The sequence below is a fragment of the Lepisma saccharinum genome, chromosome 11 (genome assembly GCF_977018435.1).
Source record: "Lepisma saccharinum chromosome 11, izLepSacc3.1, whole genome shotgun sequence".
Classification (NCBI taxonomy): domain Eukaryota; kingdom Metazoa; phylum Arthropoda; class Insecta; order Zygentoma; family Lepismatidae; genus Lepisma; species Lepisma saccharinum.
This window is the reverse complement of record NC_139239.1, coordinates 34,542,016-34,568,398: the sequence shown is the minus strand read 5'-3', so window position 1 is coordinate 34,568,398 and position 26,383 is coordinate 34,542,016. Positions and strand designations below refer to the sequence as shown.

Here is a 26,383-nt window from a genome sequence, read left to right as displayed (position 1 = left end):
TTTTTCTCCTGTATTTTAATCTCTAGACTTCAGGCTTCGCAGATAGCCTAGCTAGCCTAGAATATACGCTCCTGAATATATAAACTGCTCGCCATTAAAAATGCAACACCCAGAAGGAGTAATCGGAATCGGACGAAATGTGCACAGTGTGTAGAGGAGAGGTGCAGAAGGAAATGATTAGGTGTTCAAGGCCGTCATGCATCATGTGCGCCTGCCACGCCATCTGGTAAGTGGTACCTGTAGCAGGTCAGATAGGTGCAGACGAGCAGTGAAAGTGCATGGTCGTGAGTGTAGTGTGTTAAAATCGGTCAGCAATGCCACGTCGTCGAATACGGCATCGATTCCAGCAGGTTTCCCAGTTCGATCACGGCCGAATTGTTCATACCGTGAATGCGGATTATCCTACCGTGAGATCGGTGCCCGTGTAGGACGGAATGCATCCACAGTGTTCCGTGTATGGAACCAGTGGGTCCAGGAAGGCACTGTAGAGCGACGTAGAGGTTCACAACGTCCGCGTCGGACGACGGAACGAGAGGACAGACGTCTGATACGCATGGCCCTTACAGACAGAACGGTCACGTCAACGAGGATTCCGCATGAAGTACGGGATGTTTTACAACGTCCAGTGTCCCCACGAACCGTGCTTCGTCGTTTGGCGAACCGGGGATTTTTTTCCCGGCGCCCACTGTTGCGGATTCCTCTGACGCTAGAGCATAGGCGTTTGTGTCTGAGATGGTGCCAAGACCGTCGTGCATGGATGGCGGAGTGGAATGCTGTAGTGTTCTCTGATGAATCCCGCTTCTGTATACAACATCATGATGGACGTACACGCGTGTGGCGGCACCGTGGCACTAGGCTTCATGACGCCTGCATCATGCATCATTACACAGGGCCTTCATTGGGTATCATGGTATGGGGTGCCATCGCCATAGGTGTTCGTTCGCGTCTCGTATGCATTCAAGGGACATTGAACAGCCAACGGTACATCACACAGGTTCTCACCCCTGTTGCTGTCCCATTAATCCATGCACTGCATAATGCCACTTTTCAACAGGATAACTCGCGCCCCCATGTTGCAAGGAATGTCCTCGCATTTATGGAAGCTAACCACGTGCCCCTGCTTCCTTGGCCAGCACGTTCGACGGATATGTCGACAATTGAACATGTCTGGTCCATGGTGGGTCGCCGGCTGGCCCAACTCAGGTTTCCGGCACGTAATGTTGAAGACCTCTGGCACCGTGTGGAAGCAGCTTGGGACGCCATACCGCAAGCAGACATCGATAGACTCATTCTGTCCATGCCTCGCCGTGTTGCAGCAGTTATTGCCGCCCGTGGAGGCTGTACACGCTACTAGCTCCTTGGGTTATGAAACCATGTTCTACGTGTCACATGTCACACCACCGAGCTCTAACTGTAATTTTCTTATCTTATTATGAACTACATATTTGCCAAGTTTCGTGTTTCTATCTCATTTCCTTCTGGGTGTTGCAATTTTAATGGCGAGCAGTGTGTGTGTATATATATATATGTGTGTATATATAATATATATATATATATATATATATATATATATATATATATATATATATATATATATATATATATATGCACATGCGCCATGAAGGCACATATAGGGGGATTCTCGATCTCGGCAACTTTATTGCAGGTGATGTGATCAAAACCACGCTCCAGCCGCCTTTGTCTCCAGAGTTGCCCCAGGTATCCGTGTATTTGAGCCTGGGTGAACTATTTTTATGTAAAGACAGGGCCTGAAAAATTCCGACCTCAGATCATCCACAACACCGGATATAGAAACCGAGGCTCAGTCAGACGCCCTACCGACCAGATTAGGGGGTTCGCATATTGTATTATGTAGTGTACATTTGAAGAACAATGAAAATACATATAAGTAGTTGAATAGATAGCAACCGTCTTGAATTGAAATGTATAAAGCCGGCAATAGCAAACGCAGTGACAGCGCCAGAAAATATTAGGTAGTAGGCAGGGGTGAGGGATGTCTCCTGGAAGGGGTCAGTCACATTTAATATACTAAATATCATATCAAAATTCATATTTGGGCCAAATGATCATATATTTATGTAGTTTTTTTTCTATTCTCGGAGGGCTGTAGAAAAGGCGGAGAAGTTGGCTGGGAAAGAAGGGCGCTCGCTCCTTTGGCGTAGTGTTATTTATTTAGATTTTTTAGATTATTCTACGCGAGACGAACCTATCCTTTACTTGACTTCAGAACGTAACTTCATTCCTCTTGTCTGGAATGTTCAAAGAACAAAAAAAGGGGGGGTTGTTTTTCTTGTAAAATAACTACTTACAAAAAAATCGCTATATTAAAAGCAGGAGCAATAGGAGTCACGGGGGGATGAGTTCCACTACACCTCATTCCGTAACATCGTCATTTGTTCAATAATGCTGAACTGGTAACTTATCTCTTACCTATAGAGCAGAAGTATATAAATATAAGTTATAGTGCAATTATTTATTGCCTTCCGTGACTTTAGATGGCCATATTGGTTCCATGTTTATTAATGTGAAAAATTCAATATTAAAACAGAAAACTCAAATGTTTTATTTAACTAGAAAAGAAAAACATAAAACAATAAAATATTTTCCACACTCCAGTACAAGGTTTGGCATCTACAAATCTGCGGTATGTCGTTGCCTTGTAATCAAGGGATCCCGGGTTTAACACCAGGGTGGATAAAAATCATGATTTTTATTTTTAAAAAATCATTTACGATGATTTGTTTATTTAATATAGGATTTTTTTTAGTTTAAATCCATTTTTTATAAGAAAAACGCTTAAAATTATTGCATGGTTTTCGACACCATCCATATAGATACATTTTTATAGAACGGCTTTTTCTAGTAAAGGCCCTGCAAAATATTTGAATAGTTTGTTTAAGAAAAATACAAAATTATATGTAAATATATTAATTTTTCTGTTTCTGATACTGTGTACATCAACCTACTACGGAAATGTTTGTTGAGGGTGTTAATGAAACTATAATACATAATTTCAGTAACTTTTCTTCTAGTAAAATAAAACATTTTAGATAAGCTCCATAATTGTAGCTTAAAATATTTTTTAAAGTCTTTGTAGCTGAATTTTGACATTTTTTTTTAAATGATAAGTTTGAAAAATATCAGCTGCCATGTTTATTCACAGTTTAATAATAATGACACTATTTACGGTTTAAAATGATTAGTATTTTGTATATTATTCTACAAAATATTTTCTAGTTTTGCCTATAAAAGTTATTGAATTTTAAATCAAAAGAAATTTAAGTGTGTTTACAATTCCTTTCGTATGAGCTTCACTCTATCAGTACATATATTTTGTTTCCTTTCTCTTCCGTTCTTAAGAGCCTAATAAACACTATTAAATGATTACTAGATCAATGTACTTTCATCAAAAGTTGTTCTGGTATCTACAAAATCCTTATGTATATTATTCTATAAATTATTTCTTTAAAGTGACTTAAATCAGTGATTTAAAAAATCACCTCATTTAAATCTTAATTTAAATCAATCCACCTTGATGGAGACACATAGTGGTTGGGATTTCACTTTAAACTGTAGATCCAGTCCCGATTAGCCTATCTGTGCAAAAGTGGACTTAAAGCAAGAATTCAAACTCGCATAACTTATGAATAAAGTTCAGGTGCAACTCTTATAAATATAATCTGATAATCATATTTCTGGTAACTTTTCTTTCGCCATTATATTTCAGTATGTTGTTCAATCAAAAGACATTCAGCGTAGGATAACCCTATATTTAAGATGTAAGATATTTACATGGCGATTGATTGAGTTGCTTTATTTTACTTCGCTTTTTGTGACACTTTTAACTAATTTGCGAAAATGGAGATGAGTGATGATATGTTGAAATCGATGAATGAACACTCACAAACGTCAATGTCCAGGCCGGGATTCGAACCCGGGATCTCTGGAGTCGTAGCGCGAGTGATAACCACTCCGCCACAGGGGCCGGCATTTAGATGGCGAAATAATTCTAGATATGGGGAAGATTTAAATCGTTATTTTATTGGACATTCTGAAAAAAAAACAGTTATCTCTATTATAATAGGAGATGAACTATTACATAAAATTATCCGGTGGCCATTCTTCTGAATCTACCGTTTATTCATAGAAGGCTGCCCAGATATTGCTACACAAAAATTCATGGCAGGTTCCTCCAACTCTGCCACAAAAACAGCGTCAGTCTTTGCCATCTCGGTTCTTCTTTTCCTCACGCATCTATTTCCATCGCTTTGTCCATTTTGAACGTTGCGATTAACCTCGACACGAAATAGCTAGAAATACTCTTCCTCACCGAACCGAATTTCGATTGGCTCTGGAAAGGTACCCACAACATAAATGCCAGACTTGACTGGCTGTTTGGCTGGTTTGCTTACGTACCAGACATTGCCTTTGTCATCGTGTTGCTAATAGTGCAAACAGAATTTTAACAGTTTGAAGAAGTGATGACGCAACAAAATCTAATGATAAACGACCGCTGGAACTAAAGAGCTTTGTTAATTGAAGTGCAGAAATAATCATTACGTCATGATGCAGTCACAGCTCACTTATCCAAAAAGTTTCAATTGACAGTCAATTGCTGTTAGAAATCAAAGCTTAAGAAATTCAAATACATGCTTCTGTGCATATTGAGTTTACGCTTCGTATTCTCTTTTTGCTTGGAGTTTTAAGGGTCTTTTAAACGCACTTTATACTGAGAACTGTTTGATGTTTACATTGCTATACTTTTTCAGCAAAAGATGGCGTCTCGGACGAATGTGTTTTTGATTAACGATCTCAACTTGGACGGCTATGAGTTCGAGTGTCGGTGGTGGCATAATAGTTATATTTCTTTTACTAGTATTATTAACCTAAACCAATCATCGCCTATTCTTGTTGCCACGATTGATCCAACACAGGATAAACCTAGCGTTAAATAATCAGATTCACCATTAAAATGAAATTGCCTCATGTACACGCGCATGAGAAGACTAATATTGCCCTGAATCTGCTGGCAGCATCGCTGCTTGTTACTTTCTTTTTAGTATTGATGACAAAATGTCCTACGTTCTCGTTTTTTTTATCTATATTTGCATCAAGGATAACCGATTTCGATTTCACAATCATCTATATTAATTTGCGTTATCCAATGATGCGTAGATCCGATCTTACTTTGTTCTAAGTGTGTTATTGAAAATTCCACCGCCATCTTAAGTCTTCTAGCCCAACCCTGCAATCCAACAGTATACCAGTGACTACGAAACTAGGTGGCTGAGGAGTGCGGTGTTGTCACATATGGGAATAAAGGAACGGACAAGAATCACTGATGGCAACATTCACGCAGTGTTGCCTGATACTACTGTAGAGCTTAGATTTGTGTTTTAAGCCCACTTTATTCACAGATAGGCTAATCGGAACTGGACTTACAGTTTAAAGTGGGATTTGAATCACTATGTGCTTCCACCGTGCATCGAATCCGGAACCCCCAGATTACAAGTCGAAGACCGTATCACTGCGACATCGGAAAGACCGATAATGTAGAGCGCCTACCTTCTCTGTAGAAATATGCACATGATGCGATTTTCGTATCGTATGTACTCTTCGCAACATCTTAATTGACCGCCCTGAAAAAATTCAAAGTCCTGAATTCGTAAATTTGGCAACATAGCGCTTCAGAGTCCACAAATAGTATCCAACTTAGCAACAGTTTTTCTTTCTAAACGAAAACGCTCTTATGAATTTCTTCCATTCTTTCACATTCCATGAAGTTAGAAACCCTAAACCAGTAATATAATACGCAATTAAACAAAAATCGTAAATTGGAAATAGAAATGTTGATTTTTTTTTTTTAAGACTATTCGTTCTGAAATTGAAAATAGGGGAATGTATGTGCAGTTGGAAACATTGAACTCGTTCTCCACCACCCGGAGAGAATTTAAATCACATATCAATGCAATGAAGCAAATTTCTCTCGATTTTAGGCAAAATTACAGTAAAGATAAATTGCACAATACCGGACGATTCTACAAAGTGCGTCATTTCCATTATCTGTGCCGAAACATGGTTCGGAACTCCGGCAAAATGTTATTTCAACTTAGATCAACTTGTTTTACAGACTTCTACGTTAGCAATCCCCTGGAGTAGTTGGTTAAGCGGTCGGTCGTCTCGTTTTGCTTTTTCGTCAAGAACGAAACATCGTAGGTTCAAATCTCACCCACTCCCGATTATTTTTTTTAAAATTGTTATTTACATAGTACGAAGTGTTGTAATAATGTAATAAAGATTACATTAAATTACTGTAAATATTTATGCGATGCATACCTCGGAAATGTTTCTATTCATCTTCTTGATTTTGATTGGCAGGATTTTTGGCAAGACCTTTCTTTTCATTTAGCTGTCAAAAGCTATGTTAACACACATTATGAATTAATATATCATAAACACATGTTCTTAAACAGCATGTTTTAATCAAGGTGTCCCCATTTTAATATCAGGTGGAGGTTCATTGCACAGTAGTTCGGATCCCACTTTAAACTGTAGGTCCAGTCCCGATTAGCTTTACTGTGCATAAAGTTGACTTAAAACACCAAATCAACCAATACATCTTCTTTCAGAGTGGGCCTTCTATACATAGACCACAAGGAAAAAATCCTTGTGACGAAAAGTCAGCTTTCCCTTCTTCCCTTCAACTCGGGCCATAAGGAACCATGGTCCACTCTCCCCCTCCCCTCCTCGCGGGAGTACGGTGCACAGGAGTCGCGGGTCTGCGCAGGTTGTTTTGCTTGTGGTTCCACTATACGATACTGTAGTCGGCCAGCATCCTAAAATACAGTTCTGCCTCGCGTGCACCAGAGTATAATTTCATTTAATATTGTGACTAATTTTACTTTAAAACCACAGATTAAAGAGATAATAGTGTCCAGTAAAAGAACCACAAAGTAGTCTTCACACAAAGTATTTTAATCCATTGCCAAACATTTCAGTTAAGAATGATATTATGCTTTTCCATTGACCGTATTTTCGATTCATAGTGAATTTGCTAAAAGGACCATGTCAAGAAATCTAAATATGTAAGTTTTACTAGTAAATGCATGTAAAATGCACGAAACAACAGGCGAGGAGAAATATAAACCTCAAAAATAAGTAAAAAAATGCAACAAAAACTGTTAGCAATACTGACAAATAAACTAAAACCCAAAAAAGGCTGAAAAATGCAAAAGAAGTGTAAAATAGAAAATGTTTTCAGGCTCTAACTGAAGGGAAACGGACATATCAGGTTTGGCATTGTTTTTAAGGGTCAGAAAAAATGTTGATTTTCCTCAACTTCCGGACCCTAATTACTAATTATGACCATTGAAAAAGTTGGAGGGAAGGAGTCGGCTTACTTAATTTTTTCTTGCTGAGGGATCGTATCGTCCCATATCTCCACTTTCTAATACAGAAATAAATCAAGTTCATATTTCGAAAATGACTTGCAGTTTTCCACCACGAAAATATGTTTTGATAGTTTGAAGTTCGTTCGTATTATCTTGCAGGGTTTCCATTGTTTTATTTTCACACATATTTTATATTTCATAAGTTGAATACCCCTTTCCTCTCTCTTTTCATACAGTCTTTGGAAAAAAGACTGAAGTTTCTTGGCAACCGGGTTCTGGTTCAAATTACTCCTTTTCGCTCTCCTGTTGCTACCTTAAACAAATAACAAAAGACTTCGTAACTAAACAATTGCTTGTTCAAAACACGGAAATTTTTACACAATTTACAAAATATGACAAAACACCAATAGACATGTTCAGCTTCTTTCCCGTTCATCGTTTCTCGATTTTTCTGAATTCCTTTCCTCATAAAAATTGCCATGAGGAAATTATAGACATGACATTATGTGTGAATTGGTTTCTTCAAACTGGTAGCTAATCATAACATGACCTACCTGGAGGAAACGTAGCGTGCTTGATTCTCACGAGGGAGGTCGTAGGTTCGATTCTCCAACTAGGCAGGATTTGTATCAGGAGTTTATCGTTGGATGTAAAGTATATCCACCGTGCTAAGAAGTTAACATTGGTCTCTGTATTTCACGAGGTGAAAGGAAATAGTAAGAGGAAGTTATTTCGACGATAGGAGGAAGTCACATGCCACGTAGAATGCGCAGAATCAAGTTACGTAGAGCTAAGTCTGTAATGGTGGTATCGAATATTGCAAAGTTAGTGGGGAAAGTTTGTTATGTCTGATACTCGTACTTTCTGTTCAAAGAAGACAAACATTTTAGATACAAAGCCAGTGACGAATTAACGATCATTATGAGGTTTTGAGTTCTTTGTTTGTCACTCACTATATAAATATTTATTAGTACTTTCTTATCGAATCGGCCTCCGTCGCAATAACCATTTACTTTTAATTGGCGATTTACTATTATTTTTAGACGCATGGTAAGATAGTGGTGAGGGGATTGGGAACAGTCATTACGAAGGAATGGACATAGAATTACAAATCTTAGCAATTTGAACTCATTAAACGCTCTCCTTCGTTACAGTAATGACCTACATCACTACTTAACATAACTGTATATGTTTGTTTTAGTATACCGAAATCAAATAATCAATATTTTAGGTGTCAGTAAAGAACAAACAATACATAACTTAAATAACATTACATTTTGCGTCCTGAATACATATATGTGATTTGTGAATTAATCATGATGTGTGTGTTAACACAACATATGAACAATAACTAAAAAAAGTTGTAACTTTAAAAACTGGAAATCTGCAACTTCTAAGGGGAAATATGCGCAGAAGGGACGTCCCTCAAGTGTGCATCGGATTCATTTTTTAAATATTCTAATATCAACGGTCTCTGTTCAGCAAAAAGGAGATGGTGGGATTTGAACCCGCGACCTTTCACGCTTGACGAAAAATAAGGAAAGCAGGGTGTAACCAACTGCTCTACATTAACTTCATGACTTAATACTCTTAAAAACATGTTGACGTTTATGAAGACTCCCACCTTTCTTTGTTCCAAGCACATTTTCTCGACAAGTCGTGAAAAATATGATTTTTTGAGAACTGTTCGATATTATGCAAACTATTGTAAATAAAATGTCGTATAAACTCCTCACAAATTTGCTTCTTTCTGCACAAACTTGATGGCGGTATCCTCCAGGTGGAGATAAACTGTATTCAGTGTTTCAAACCCCTCTAATTTCAAGTCGAGCAAGCAGAATCGTAAAAATTCCACAAGGTTCTTTTTCCAATATATTATTTCTGTTTGATTGTGTAATAACGGTTTATAGTTTCTAAGTTCATGGAAAGTGCGAAATTGAAAACCTCTCACCGCAGCGTTTTTCGTCTAGTGGAAGGACCAACTAAAAGTTGGCTACTCTCACTTGGAGCCGAAGTGCAATGTTGCTAAGTTTACGAATTCTGGACTTAGAATTTTTTCGGGGCGGTCAAATAAGATGTTGCGAAGTGTACATTACAAAGATACACTGCATAGCAAGAACATAAATTGATCTATGATGTGGCAGGAGTACGAGTTCCTGCCAGTGGCTACTAGTAGTTTCGTGTTGCAGGGTGTACGTAAAGACCAGATAAAGAAAACAGTTTTTACGAATTACCATTTTCAACTATGATGTCTGAATCAGAGTGGTCAAAATGTGGATTTCAGCCTAGATTGCAAAATCAAATGTGTTTCCGAACGAATAGTTCTTGTTCGCTCTAGTAGTTCGCACTTGCACATACCATCTCCAATAGGGGTGAAAGGAGTGACCTTTCCACGTAGTACACACGTATCAAAATTTCTCTCGTACATCTGGTGTAACAATGGTTATGATATAAATTGTCCATTTAGAAGTAGATGTCATTATTCCTCTAATATAAGTGGTTAGCACAGCGCGGTACGACGCCAAGCGTCCCAGGATCGAGTGCCGGCCTGGGTATACGTATGTATTCTTTGTAAGTGTCCCCCATCACTCTCATCATATCATTACTCATCCTCATCTTCGCGAGTGGCGGAAGAGAGAAAAGAAAGAAACCAAGTCAATAAATCAATCCCGTACTATAAGAATGTAATTTGTAACGAAATGTAGTTTCGTCATACTTGAAATAAATATGGGTTATGCAAATTGAAATGCAACCGGAGTTGGCATAATGGCCCAGTTTCTCACGGCACAGACAGAAAACAAGGATGTCAAGTTCAAATCTTGGTCGATTTACTACTGTCCATCAAAATCTACATCACTGATTACCACATGGATTCTTGTGTACATATTGTCCCGTTCATATCGGCCGACCCAATATCTATGCTAAAAGAGGGAACCATTTCCCTCAGACATGGAACTTGAAGAACTTGGCTGGAACGTGGCCCCATTCAATTGCGTGGACTCGGATTAAGAACGTGCGAGCCGTAAACTTCCAAGACAGGTCCTGACAGGTGAACCACGGTGTTTTTGGAAGTGACGTAGGCAAAAAAGTTGCCGACTTTCTTCTTCTTGAATAAGAATAACCCACGGACTCATGAAATCGCCGAACTTATTTCCCTTGCTGAAGCGGAGATGTCACAATCACATCCTTTTCTTTTTTCCCAAGGACCTCGTGGAAGAAATAATGTTTACACTGGAATCGGAGAAACGGATGAGTCAAGGGCACACCTTGCACTCGTTAATCTCGAGAAAGGATGTTTCCAAAAACTCTAATTCCTGGCGAAGTGGGATGCAGGTTTCAAACGCCGATGTTGTCTGCAGAGGCATATTTACGATTTTATTTCAGGAGGGCTAAGCTCGTTTTATCGTCTTTGGAGGTGTCGATTAGTTCTGTTTTTCATCCATGTACTTCACTGCTGCATCGAAGTTGAAACTTACTCTTGCTGACATTCAACAGTGCACGTGCATTACTAGGTATCACATAAGGTCAACAAGCGACCAGTGAAATGGAGACGAGTGGAGCTACGGTGCTGGATTCGAGTCTTGCGCTTGTACTTTGATTATGTATTTCGACAATTCACCGTTCATCTTCATGGTCAAGATTAAGTTTCACTGCCAGAGGGATTTCGGCGATGTTCGGTATGTTTGACATAGATCGAGAGGAAGCCGGTTGGACGCCTATCTGCTTTCGAGCCAACACCTGCTTTTTTTCTTTAAAGTGCAGTTGTCACTTTACCTGCAGTGTTTAGACATAAGACCCGAATTTCGACGACGTTTTACTCCCAAGGCCTCAACATTGTATAAAATAAAATTGCACAACACAATAACACAACCTAGCAAAGATAAGCGCAACCTCACGTTATGAAATGTCTAAACAAACTGAATTGGCAACATCTCATTTACTCCACGTGCACTTGACAAGTACTGACAGTTCCTAAAACGGACGCTATTGGTGGGAAAGGTTTGATAGGAAGATATACTGGGCTCCACGTGGACTTGATATGGTTGTCAGGGAGAAACTGATCTTTCGGAAGTTTCTTTGAAGTAAAGTGGTGTTGGAATCACGACTTCAACTATACCCCCAGGCATGGGCGTGTATATATAGCTCACGTAAGGGGGGGGTCAACTTTTGGTTCAATTAGGGTTCCTATATTCATAACTGAACATCCGGGACACTACTGACCGGTAGCTTGTTTGGGATGGGGGGGGGGGGGTCTGTATGATGTAGGTACAACATAATTGTAATTTACATCCACATTGTGTGGGAACTTTATTTGAAAACTGCGGACTGAACAGATAGGCACCCAAGCACTGACTCTTTATAGTAAGCAGGTTACTATACAATGAATGGAAGAGAATCGTAACTGAAATTCAGCACTGCTAGCAGACGGCGGCGCCATCGTGAAGTCAAAGATGTTTGCAGTACCGTCTGTAGCTCGTTAACTCTTGTATTATGGAGAGGGAATGGTTCAATGTAGAGTTAGATTGTTTTGTAAAATGAGCATTTTAAAATTACGTCCAATTTTACGTAAAATTTTAAAATATAAATAAAGTTCAGGAAAGTATAGTCTTAATCATTTCTTCTTTCCCACGCGATTCCAGGACATTTGTGCACCCCGGAGAAACTATTCGGAACACCGGGACAAATGATACTATTCTGGGATTGTCCATGAAAATCCGGGACGCTATGATCTGGCTATCAAAATTCACTCTGTAACCACATGAAAGGTTACACATTTATTAAATTAAGTCTATCTAAGAAATTCTAACTTTTCTATATAAAATGAGCAGAAACTGTATTGAAAAGCTAATCCCAGCTTATCTTTAAAAAGAAAAAAATTACAATTAGTCCTTTCCTCCTTCCTACAAAATTGAAAATAACATAATTGGTGCACACTTAATAGTGCAAGGTCCATTAGTCGAGAATCTCCCGTTGAATTGCGAGAACATTAATTCAACCTCCTTAATGTTAAACACATCCTCTCGGGTGTTGAAGATGAAACTGGCAGTGTAGTCAAGATTACCAATAACTTGTGCATATTTGAGTACAAGAGCTTGTCACAATTTTCTACTGCCTACAATGCAGACCCTGGACATGTCTTTTCAATTACCGTTTGCCACATTTTTCATTCAAATTTGAAAATGTAAAAAATTCAACCAGGCCATCCAACATTTTGACACACTGATCCAATGAATGAGGAATAGGCATTTCATACTGGCATAAGTTGTTGCAATTTCTCAATGTGTTGACTGTGTTCAGAGAAACTTGGGTTCATTTCTGCTACAAAATGGACATCAGTAAAGTTTCTACTATTAGTGTATACGATTTCACAAGTCACCCTACTGAGTATTGATACTTTTCTATCCATCTTATGTCGAACAACCCGTGAACGTTACAGTACTTCCATAGCTATCTTGCCCTGCATTTTTTACAACCAAATTACTTTGAGAAGATTTATTTGCATTATTTTGCTTTTTGTGTCACTTTTGGCTAATTTCCGAAGATCGAGATGAATGATGACATGATAAAATTGATCAATGGACACCCACAAACGCCCATACCCATTCCGGGTTTCCCATTCCGATCTAGAGTTCGGAAAATGGTTTATTGACTTTCGGGATTATCAGACAGTTGGGAAATTTGAAATTATCAAAAAATTAGAACCTGAGGAATACTTAAATCTTGAATAATAACAAACCATATCGAGAACTTCTAATGAAATTATAATATTCGTGCTGTAAGTTCACAAGCAGCTGCTTCGGTCAGAAATTACAAGTGGCATTATAGAATTTGTGAAATGTCAGGAGCTTTCTGAGTATTTTCCAGAGAAATTCCGAAACTTTCAGGAAATTGCATACATTTGCTTTGCAGTCCCATCTGGTGTGGAATTAATTTCTTTCCCATCCGTATACCGCTCTATACGCTTGTAATTTATAAGAACAAAATAAGTCTGGAGAAATTTTACGAACAAGTCTCTGCGCATAGCGGATATAACAGGTAATCTGGTAATTTTACTGAACCTAAGGGGAAGGGGGGGGGGTTTGGACCCTTTGAACCCCCTTAAATACGCCCATGCCCCCAGGTCAAAGTTGAATACATAGTGCAAAGTTTAGTTTTCAATGTCTCTACGCATGTTGTGATCTAAATTGTGTTTTCACTTCGTAAATAATGTGAATATTTCATATTTGTGATGGTGCCCATACGGTTGGCTCCGTGGTCTGTACATGTACACCTTTTGAAATAGAATTCAGTTGTAATGGTGCCCAGATGTTAGCAACATGGCCCCTTTGGAGTACGGTTTGTGTGTTTGTGTGAATGTTCATTGTATGGTGGCAGTGGCGGCGAATAGGGGGTTGTGGGACGGCAGTTGTCCCCCGCAGTACGCTAAACCTTGTCTACATAAAAAAAATTAAACTGTCTTTGCCATCCTCAGTTTTGGCAGCCAATCACCGTCACTCTACGGTGCTAACCTGACGGTGGAACAGATTCCCCTGCTTCACGAGTCTGAGCAGAAACTGGCAACATTGTATTCATGGATTGTATTTGCATTGTCAGACATTGATTGGTATATAATTTTATATTCCAAGTTGACATACAAGATTTTTACCAATTGTTTCTGAGCAATGTATATTTCTACATTACGAATCTGCTAAAAGTGCTCAATATAGCAGCCGTTTGCAATGTTTGAAATAAAACATGTATTCAGAGGCCAATGAGGGTTTGGTTTACTGCCAGGTCAGCTACTTCAAGTGCACATAAAACTTCATAGATGTTGATGCGCATAAGCTAGGCGCTGCGGTTCAAAGAACACACCAGGATGGTTTCCAGCATATGGGCATCTTGGCAGTGAAAGTGTTAAACTAGTTGGATGGCAGAGAAAACTGGAAGTCTTAGACCGTCATTTCTCCAGTGAATTTTTTTACGGCGTATTCCGGTAGTTTTGATTGATTTGCTTCGCTTTTCTGCCACTGTTTCCTAATCGCGAAGTTGAGTGACGATATGATAAAACTGATGAAGTTGGCACCCACAATGAACATTCATGCCCAGACCGGAATTCGAACCAGAGACCAGTCATTTGACCCCCAATCGTCACGATTAACCTAACGATAGAAATAATAATAGTTAAGCGAGCGAACAATCTATTTAGCTAGAAAGATTTTCTATCATAAATGAGTATTTTTTCCCTTTCATGTAAACAAATCCAGCCACATTCTCGCTATCTATGTGCACTTGATATTTTTGATCCGAGTTTATTCCAGAGTTATATTTTATCTCCAATGTCACGAAAAACGAATTTGGCAAATGCCCTCCAACAATGTAATCAGCAAGCCACTTCAAAAGAGATTAAATATGCTTCTCAGAAACACGTGTTACTTTTTCTTATCTCTTCATTGCGAGCAAGGTGTGAACAATAATTTATTTGCTCCTTGAAATCTCTTTCCTAGTTAAATGGAGTCCTTATCTTACAAGGAAAAACTTTAAAACTCAGTTTGCTTTCATACACTAGGTTGACACAACGTACAATGAAAAAATCGGAGGAACTGTGGCAATAAAACACCCGTTAAAAAAAACAGAATAAAATAGTCTCTCGACCAACATATCTACTTAGAAATTAATTTTAAAAAAATCAAGCGCAATTTTTTTACAAGAAGGATTGAATGATTGAATTTTTGTTTTTAAGTCCACTTTATGCACAGAAAGGACAATCGGGACTGGACCTACAATTTAAAGTGGGATCAGAACCACTGTGCCATGTGCCTCCACCGGGTATCGAACCCGGGACTCCTTGATTACAAGGCGACGACACTACTACAAGAAGGAGTTATGAGACCTGTCTCTTTTCTCAAAGACCAGTTTCACGACAAAACTTCACAACGTAAACTTTACTACAACTAAACTAAAAAGCCGCTCTCTTGAGGACGAAACCCCTCAAAGAGACTTTTCATTAGGTGACAGTTCATTACGTCGCATCGTTGCTTATATCTCGTTTTCTAAATCACAGTCAGCTTTTTCTTCTTGTCATGTAGCTCTCCAATTGTTCTCACTGAAATTTTTGAACATTAACGGGGAATCTAAGTCAGGGCGGTTCGCACGAAAAGCAAAAGAACTTACCCATTCGATTATACTGGAACCCTGAAGTTTCCTTAAGAATGTGTTAGGGCTTCATGTTTTTTTTCTGATCGTTTATTTCTCTGTTATTTATCTTGACTTTCTCACCAATTAAAAACATTGATTGATGCAAAAATGAAGGACTTGGAATCCGAAAACTTCTCTGTCGAGAACATGAGTCATCCGTCGGTCATCTGGATTTTTAAAAAAAATTTTGGATCTAACTAGAGACAGTGTGAGTAAAAACTTGAAAAATGTACTATGTACATATGTAAATACATACAGAATGGCCCCCAAAACGGTAACCGAAAGAATTGAGTCTTCACCTCGATTTCCTTTTTTCTGGGCCACCCTGAACACTTCGAAGTGTGCCAACAACAGCACTGAAACACCAATACAAATTTTAATAAGCAAATTAACAATAACTCATACACACGCCCGACCTTTAATACGTCACTGTATCAGATCAGATCATTACAGTGGGCATATACCTTTTCGGCGTAAAATCAGTATTGTTCTACCCGTTCAGTTGCGCCAACTTATATGGGCCTGTGGGACTCAGAGTCCACCCAATCCTGCCTGTTACTATATTTTAATTTAGAAATAAAGACCCCGCGCTTAAGAAAACAAAATGTTTGATCATTATATACAAAATGTTTCAACTTCATTACTGTCATAAAAATATTTCTTAATGAATTATTTGAATTTTGAATTGTTGCTTTTAGTACACTTTGTGGCTGGACCTACAGTTTAAAGTGGGATCCGAACCACTGTGTAATATGCTATTTCATAATAATTTGTTACATCTCCAATGTGATACTTTTCACTGTCCTATATTATTTACATAGGCACTAACACTCTAAGAATAGGCAGGCAAAAGCACAAAAAATACAATATAGGCACTAAAATGTATGAACATAGACAGATTAGACACTTAGAAAGCAGCCATCTTCGAAATAGACACTTATTACTAATATAGACAAAAACAGCCGCTATACAATTTCTCTTAGAAATGGCCTGAAATGTTTTTTAAACGTAAAAGCCTACATTTTCTGGTCAAGTAACAAAATAAAAAAGGCATTTTGAAGCAAACTCTAAGCCTAGCTGCTCCCAAACACTGAAGAGTGAAGGGATGTGAAACATGCTACTAAAAGCTGATTGAATTTTTATGATAATTTCCTTGTTCATAAAAACTTTAAGATGGAATGAACGTAAACTTATTGGGCCCCTTCACTGACTGCGTGCTCCCCCCCCCCCCCACCCATGAATTAGATAGATTTCGATGTTTTACGTAATCTAAAATTCGTTTCAGGTCGCGGAAACCTAAGAAAAAAAAACAACATCGGAGCACTGTCACAGTTTTCTATTGGAAAAAAAATGGACTGACCTACATTGCGGAGTGGTTAACAAAGCGCGCAAGGAGTTCCGAGTTCGAATCCCGGACTGGGCATGGATGTTGTTTGTGGGTGTCCCTTCATCATATCATCACATCACTCATCCTTATCGTTGCGATTAACCAAAAGTGGCAGGAAAGCAACATTAAATAACAAAAATTAAATCGTAAAAACCGTTGTAATGCACATTCAAATGCTGACGACACCACCACTTAGCACTCCTAATCTAACAAAAACTTCGAAAATTACTACGTATCAGGGTCGAACCGAACCTAACAGTCACAACCTAACAACGTAAAAATTTTAACACCATGAAATTTAAGTTATTTAAAGCTCCTATTTGGTTTTCGTAAATTTGTATTCCCGGTGTTTGGTTTACATTATCTTATAATACATTTTTATAATTAATATCTATCGTAAATTTATTGACTTTTGTCATTAATATTTGTGTTTATGAAACGGTAGGCAACATCCCATATGGTGTTGTTTTGGGTTGCTATGTCGGGTGCTTCATTCACTTGCGGGAAGCCTTCAGGTTAAGGTAACGGAGGCACGTTACTTCACCATAGCACTTATCCGCGAATCAAAAGAACATAAAACGTTCATGAACAACATAATATTCATAAACAGTGGAATAATTTTCACTTTCAAGCGGGAGAACAGAGGGTCAAGTCCAACTCGCCTACTTTTTAATAGACAGACTGACGGGGAACATAAAATCAATACGTTTCGTTAACTTTACAAAATGTAATCTTTAAATTAACTGGTTCATGAGATACAGACAAATCAATTTAGATTGTATGTTGTCTTTCACGGCCAGATTGTTTATGTTGCCTTGCACTACTATATGTTAGTGTATCAGCGCACCAGAATTTATCTACACAGGTAGAAGGACCCTTTTTTTGCTGATTAATACCCTAAAATTCGTTATTCTTATTTGTACGCCAGCGATTGTCAATGTCATGTTTTAGTTGACCTTGAGACAGAAAGATTCTAGTACGATTGTCATCATTGCTTTCCGACATATTGGCCACGCTGTCCGCCATCTGTGAGGGTGCAGTCTGTATTTCGACAGAACACTGCAAAAGCTTCCCCTCAAGATGCCTGCCAGCATGTGCAGCGTGTAGCTAGCTACCCACCGACATCATCTCCGCGAGTTAATTTACCTTAGGATTGGTGTGATACGTGAAATAAACATTCAGCGAACCAATTTATGCATCAAGTCGTATAACTATTAGTATAGGCAGTTTAAAAACAGATGACATTTTATATACAGAGCATTCCCTGATATTCGGTGGCAAGCTGCCCGGCATCAGAGCTTGTCTTTACCGGTGAACGGGTCACCGACAGTCGGTAGAGTCGGGTATTAAAATTACAGTTTTCATATTGTGTACTAACCTTGACTACAGAAGGTGTTGAAAATGATGTCCCTCTGCTGCAACACATTCCCGGCATCTCCGAAGGAAATTGGCATTTACACATGCAAATTCGTCTACTGTAATTCTCCCGATTTTTCGTACAATACTCTCTTTTAACTCACGGATGGTGTGCGGATTGTCCTTGTATACTTTATTTCCCCATTTTCCTTTCCACTTTTATTCAGAACTGACCTTGTTACTCTAAACTTTTTTACGAGGTTTAATATAAGCGCCGGTCGCGGACCCGTTCACCGGGAAAAACAAGCGCTGATGCCGGCCCGCTTGCCGCCGAGTCTCGTAGCGAATGTCAGGGAATGCTCTGTACATTCTACCTCACTGAAATCTCGATCTGGTGATGATTGATTTTCAAATTTAGAAATCGTTAACTTACTTAATCAAAGTCACTTCGTGAATTTCCACATTCCTTGCTTCTCCTTTGGCATATCACCCAATCAGTTAAGGGCTCAAATCGATCACTTTGTATTATATTATTCTCACGTTACGTATATATTCTTCACACACGTTCATTAGATTCAGATACAAAGAAACATTTTTAAAATTTTCAACGAAACAGCCGATACCACTTCACACGAATGGTGGCTGCACCAACGTACACCAATTTACTCTTAAGCGAATTCGACACGACACTTTATGACACAATATTCGCATTAAGCTCGCGAAAAAACTCACACGCTTTAATACCTTCAAAAGACTGACAACGTTAAATGCAATAGTGCCACACGAAAACATCGAACACACAGCTTTCAAGCAAGCACGACACAGGGAACAACATGCTTCCGGAAACTGGCAACAGGTGTCGCTACTCGAACTAGCAAGCAACGAACCATGGATAGATATTCGACTGCACGTTTATCTGACGTCACGGCGTTCAGGTCCCTTTCGTTCTGTAGTTTTATAGATTTAAATGGTTCAATACATTTAAGTGTCCTGCGCTAACTTAAGCTGTCGTATTACCCTTGGTACAAATAGCTAAATCATAAAAAGGGAGCAATCGAAGCTGTCGTTTTGTACAAAATATGGTGCTTTTTCAGTTTTTCAATTTACATCATGCGAAAGTTCCAGTACGTAATGACTACCAGAGTGACATCTATGGGATCTATATTTGTGGTATGTTAAGGTCCATCTGGATTTAAACAAGTTCTAACCTTAAAGCATGTTTGTCTCATCTAGTGACGTAAAAATATGGCCACAAAACTAATTCTTTCACGGTACTTATTAGTAAAAGCTGAAATCAATTTATCCATCAGAAACTACTAAAGATGAAAACATAAAATGTACTTGGTGGTGAATCGAATTGCCTGGGCATGGATATTCTTTGTGAATGTCCCTTCATCAATTTCATTATCCTATCCTCATCGTCACGATTAGCCACGGTGCTAGAAAAGTGAGCTGAATAACAAAAATAAAATCGTTTAATTATAGAATGAAATCATGAAGTAAAAATATTATTTTATATGTAAAATTCAATGAAAAGTAAACAAAATATTTGTTAATTATGATGAAGAATGTTATTGTTTATCATTAAAAATTGCAACTTTGATAGGTAAAATAGTAATTTGATATTGAACGCACTCAGTTATGTAATTAAATATGGTGTTGCGGATCAGTAGGACAACGGAAATGAAAACAAACAATAACTTAGAAACTTTATCCTCTCATAATTCTTGGCTTTAACCTTCAAAACGTTCTGGTTATTAAAAAATAAATTAATAAAATATAGTGTTTGTTTGTTAATTGGTATAATGTTTACATTCTGATTATATAGGACATAATATATGTTCTATTATGTATAGGACATATTATATGTACTTCAGACTAAGTCCAAAAATATCAGATTTTTCAGACCTCTGAAAAACTTTCGCACCCACCTAGAGCCGGCCCTGATTGAGAGAATCAGTATAGATGATGAAGGAACGAACAAAATTTTAAAAGTTCATACCTTACACAGAGCTAGAACCTAGGATTCCTTTACTCGTTTCTAGGTGACTCTCATTAGTTTAATCTCAACGATGAGGATGATTAGATGAAATTGATGAAGTGAGAGTCAGACATTCACACCTCCAAGGCTTCATGGGGCTTCAGGTCTGCCAGATATAGGCAAACATAATTTTTACTGAATTTACTGAAGTAAAAACAATAATAACCCGTGGCCAAGAGCCCGTGAGGATCATGGCCTACCTACTGACTGACTGCCGGCCTCACTCCCACCTGAAAAGTTACGGGGTGGCGTGTAGTCAGCACGACGAACTCCCATGACAGTGTTCCGCTACTCATTCGTAGCTCCCCAATTTCCTCACGATGCTGGGTGGCCACCAGTCCCATACATAGGCCGAAATATCAGGAGAAAAGTTATTAGCTTCCCTCAAGAGAGTCGAACCTGTGTACGTCCTGTAACCGGAGTCCAAAGACACCAAAGCATGACGCCGAACGGCCACGGCAAAATTTACTGAAGTGGTGATTTTTAATGTTACTACACGCTCCCACATTACAAAATATAATTGAGTGATATGGAAAAGAGGGTGACAATATCATCAACAAACATAAGTTTGGTAAATCTACATAATTTAAGACGTACTGACCACATCACAATTGCACTTTTGTAATCGTAATGAATTCGCGAACGAAATTACGTTCAACCTTGCCAGCCAGACACGTGAATGCAGTTACGAAAGCGAAACTTCTCAATTAAGGCGGGCAGTGAACTCCCAGCGAACCAGAAGCCTGCTCAACTCCAGACGAGAAACTTTGTCAGTTCCTGGCGAAACCTGCGTGTCTGAATTCGTGCGTTGTACATACTACACCTCCCGGTCATACGATTGAAACCCAGTCACACATTTTAAAGAAAACACGCTCATCCCACGTTTGGTTACAATTGCTTTCGAAAAAAAAGCTGGGGGAATGTTTAGGTACCTCGTTGGCTCTTATTAGCAAGTGTGTACAGCGCTGTGCATAAAAGTTGCTTCCGAAAGAGAACTGCTCGCGTCAAGAATTAAGCCTAATGGACTCCATGTGCTTTGTGCCAACTTGAAGGCCATCACTGTTTACCGCACGTCGGCTGATTGCACATGCGTATGCTGGAAGCTACACAGTGTGTGAAGACAAACAAATATTGGTGTTAGTTCTATCTCCCGTTTAGAAGTTGATCGAGCCATGATCCAATGTGCAATGTTATTTCTGGCAGTGTGTCGGTTGTCCACTAGTGTTGGGCGACATATTTTCCAGACGATATATCGATATTGTAAAAATATCGTCCAGGCGATATCAACTAGACGATATATCTTCACGATATTTTGACGATACATATCGTGTCGGCGATATATCGTCACTATATTTTGGCGATATATATCGTGGAGACGATATATCGCCGATATCACGATACGGAAAAGATATCGTATCGTCTGGGTCGATATATCGCGATATAAAATTTCCAATATTGTCCATCCCTATTGTCCACTCAGAGACTAGCTCAAATGGCTCTTTATGTGCGAATCGGGAGTTTTCGTGTTGATGCTTTCATATTACTGCTGTTTCGATTCCTATTGACGTGACTTTCTTAACATAGTGTCTCTTCTTTTTTCGTAGTTTGGTTCATTTTATTCGTAACTATGTGATACAATCATTTGGTAAAGTCTACCTTATGCACAGATATGCTAATTGTGAGAGGATCTACAGTTTAAAGTGGGACCCGAACCACTATGAGCTTCCACCGGAGATCGAACCCAGGGCCCCTTGATTATAAGGCAACGATGTGTTACGTTCCCCGGTTTATTCCCAATGGATCAACTTACTTTCATTCCTCAACGGCGAGCATGAGACTTATCAGCCTACTATGAAGCCCTCAGGTAGTGGGAAATCAGATAAGGATATGTTTACTTAAACCTTACTAACTCTCGCAATTAAACTCCTTATTACAAACAAAATTGTATTAAGATCATAATAGTTCTTGACTACACAAATTAACACATTCACATTTCCAAAATCACTTCCTTTATCCCGCAACATTCATAATATCTCGCCTTTTTTTTTTTTTTTTTTTTACCATTTCAACTGTTAGTCGATCTCTCGCCTCACAACCCCATAATCAAATGTTTTAAGGTTAGTCCATACCCATAACAGACTACCCAATTGAACAAAACAAATTACGTCATCATAGACAATTAACATATTAAACACTTAAAATGATACAATAAGTGGGCGCGTATCAGATGTTACCACTGCGCCATCTGGGAGGTCAGAATCGGTTGTGTCATTAACTTTGAATTATTTTGCTAGTAACGTATACTGCTATAATATTTCACCAAAGTTCCCTAGTTCGAGTCCCGGCCTGACACGGGTGTTCTTTGTGAATGTCCCTTCATCACTTTCATTCTATCATCATTGATCCATATCGTCGCGATTAGCCACAAGTGAAAGAAAAGCGCCGTAAATAACAAAAATACAATAAAATGCTTCCAGCGGATGAAACCTGAGATTTTCTTTCATATTATATCATTCATTCTTTCTTTCACCTTTCCCTCCCAAAGGTTAAAATTATCTTCCATCATTGACGGAGTGGTTAACGTAGAGCGCAACGACGACAGTGGTCCCGGGTTTGAATCCCGTCCTGGGTATGGGTGTTTTTGTTAAGAGTTCCTTCATCAATTTTATCCTTTCATCAGACATCTTCATCGTCGCGATTAGTCTAATGTGGAAGAAAAGCGATGCGAAATAACAAAATTAAATCAAATTATCTTCATCATTGACAGGAGAGCCCACGGGGGGATTGTGGAGCAGACTGCGCCATCAGCATTGGTGGAAATGTTCTTAAATAATATAAAATTCAACATTCATATCTTTTTCTAAAATATATGTCAAAAAGCTTAAGTTGTGTAACAATTTATGTAATTTACTTTATAACATTTGAGATTAAGTTAAGCATTTAACCATGTGCTAGCTTTCCGTTATTTAAAAAATTTGAACAATTTTAAAAATAATGTGGGCAGTTTTACAGGCTATTATTATGTTAAAATAAAAATCAATTATTACGTATCCATCCAAACCATTTTGGGGGATTATGCTATAGATTTTGGGGAATAATGCATCAACGATCTTGGGAGGGATGCACATCACCTGATTAGTATGGCGTTAAGTAAAGCTAAAAAATAAGTTACTTTCAATAGACACGCTGTCATAATTAAATGCTTTATGGGGATTATGACAGGATTTACGGGGGGCGCATGACGTGATTTGGGGAGGGACGCGCCATTGACCTTGGGGGGGGATGGGCACGCCTGATCATTTAATCTCCAGGCACCATAAAAATAGGGCTACCCTGTTGGGTTAGTTATTACAGCCTTGTAGTCGAGGGGTACCGAGTTGGAATTCCGGCTGGAGCATATAGCTGCTTTACGGAATCTTCATTAAATTGTAGATTCAATTGAATGCATTTCAGTCAAATACTCTTTTGCAAGTGGAAGGCATATCGTTCACATTGAAACGTCTTAATCTTGCATCAATTTTTTTATATATATACGTTTTTATAGCTGCTAAGATTTAAGTCATTTTTTGCCTCAGAAGAGAAATACACAGCTGACAGTTCGACCCGACCCCCTGAATGTACCCCACCGGGAATGCAAGTGGTAGTAATACTGTATCACAAGACAATGTTGACCACAACGTTGCCATATAAGTATGGGGAAATAACGTTCCAGCCAACAGTTCGTTACCCCATAAACATACTTCTGTTTGAATAGAATGTCACTGATAATACGACCGCAATAGCAAGGTGAATGGGAAACTTACACCTGGAGGCTACTGCATGTGCGTAATACGTATGTAACTGACCTGGTACGCACGTAACTGACCTATTCATGCATTCGTTCCATCTTCACCTATAATGCAAAGAATAATTTTTCACGTGGCCTTGATACGAACTGCTTCCTTAATAGCTCGCCCTTAGTTCGAACATGTAAATTCACTCCTTCCCCACGGCACTGTAATAACAGATTTGCAAACCACGCCGACGGGCATGTCAGCCTAACCCATTCTTTACTCGAACACACAACAGAACGCATTCACTCCACGTGAGCGATCTCACAGTTCTTTAACATACACATGAACATGTACATTTTGTTTGTCTAGAATAAGTGTACGATGTAATGTGAAAATCGACAGGCAAAATACGAATGGCAGCTCCAACATGGAAATTGCGCAAGGGCAAAATGTCATGATTCTCGCGTACACATAATATGTTTTAGATATATCGTTTCGTCAAAACTGATTACGAAAAATGCATTAAAAACTGTAATGAAGAGGATATTCAAACTGGCAAGAAGTTTCACATTCTACGATATTTAACAGTAGTACGTAATGTCAATGACATTCGAAAACGAAAGTGATTGATGACAAGTCAACATCACTTCGATAAGAAAGTTGTTACATTGTAAGTAATTATAAATCATCTGTTGATTCACAGGTGACGAAAAAAGACTACCTATGTTTCGTGAACATTATTACGAGTTTTATTTTCTGTGGAAATTCCGGAGTTTCAGATTCTCTGTGTTAATTATATATTGATAATAATTTTGTTATCAAAACATTGGCCTTCCTATAATTTGCACATTCAATTCACTCGTTGACAAATACCCCAGAACTACAAAAAAAAATAAGAACACACACAAAATAGTAATGGAACACTTACCTAAGAGCAAAGGTTCCCCAGGAATTTTCCATGATTATTTGTGTACACTATACTTTTCTTGTTGAAGAAATACTTGCCAAATTAACTTATCTTCCGTTCACTCAGAGGCTCTACAGGTGTTGATCCGATTCACTGCCCACTTATTGCGAATTTCACCACCTTTTTAAGCACACTTCGCAGTTTGACAACTTTCTGATTTCTCGCCATTTTCTGCACAGAAGAGACAATTTTGAAAAATGAACTCGTGCTGATTTACATTAAATAGAATCAGGCAAATAGTAACAGCAATGGTAAATTTACACGGATTAAAATTTTAGCTTAAATTACAGTTAGAATCATTAACTTACACGTTATTCAGAATAATTTCACAATTATATTAATGAGAATTCAGGAATGACCCTAAGTGTCAAAATTTCTAAAATGAATATTTTACAGAGACTAGTTGTCAAGCCGCGTTGCGTTTCTTTATTAGGTCAAGAGCCATGCCAAGTATTAATCACAACACTAATATTTGTTTGGCACTTTTGTAGAACAGTCTCTTCTTACACAGCCATAAAACTCATTTTTGTCACTTGAAAAACTCGAATGACTGACAGATATGCGTCCGCGGAATTCCTAAATATCAAAACAAGAACAAGTGTCAGGGTCGAAGGGGAGATTTTTAGACTTCGCCGTCGTCACTGATAACAGTTGAACCGCGAAAGCGTGAACTGCCCATCATGTTGCGTTAAGTATTGTTTTAATGGGATAACTGCACACAATTTGATACCATTATGTCACACCGGCATAATTTTTTTTTCGCAACACCGAAATCCTTGATCCGTTTACGCACCTTCGCTTCACACACACCGCATGTATTCGGGGAAGACGTCCCCACGATCAGACGCCGACACTGTAAACATCGCACTAAAGCATCGCGAGTCGCCACGAGAACTTGTAACGCACTACACTGGGTAATCCAATGTTAACTGAACACCGCCAATCTTAACTCGCAAGTTCGTCTGCTCCTTGCTCTTACACCTCCAACGGCAGCGCTTGCTGCGCCATCTGTGAAGAGGTTCTTCAACTAATTCCCCCAACGACCTTTTCTGTTTTTTGCTCGGGCTTCAGTGATGTGCCGCGGCGTTCGCTATAAGTTCGCAGGTATTATGTCAAGGAAATTTCGCCCGTTAACTGTGCCGCTAGGGAGGACCACCTAAGATCAAGTGTTGGCCGGGTTGAAAGAAAACAATAAAGGAGGATTGTGACGAATAGAATACGTGGTATGAAATGAGCTGTTAATGCAATGTTGAGATTTTATTTCCTATTTTT

The 26,383-nt window shown here is 38.7% G+C and overlaps 1 protein-coding gene across 1 annotated transcript in view; it reads right to left on the bottom strand.

The window, feature by feature from the left end:
* LOC145995000 (papilin-like) overlaps window positions 1-26,060 on the bottom strand; it is a 379,499-nt gene extending 353,439 nt beyond the window's left edge. The window contains exon 1 of the mRNA XM_083131532.1: window positions 25,073-26,060. Coding sequence (XP_082987658.1) covers window positions 25,073-25,104 — 32 coding nt within the window. The 5' untranslated portion in view covers window positions 25,105-26,060. The remainder of the gene's footprint in view (window positions 1-25,072) is intronic.
* Window positions 26,061-26,383: the final 323 nt, after the last annotated feature.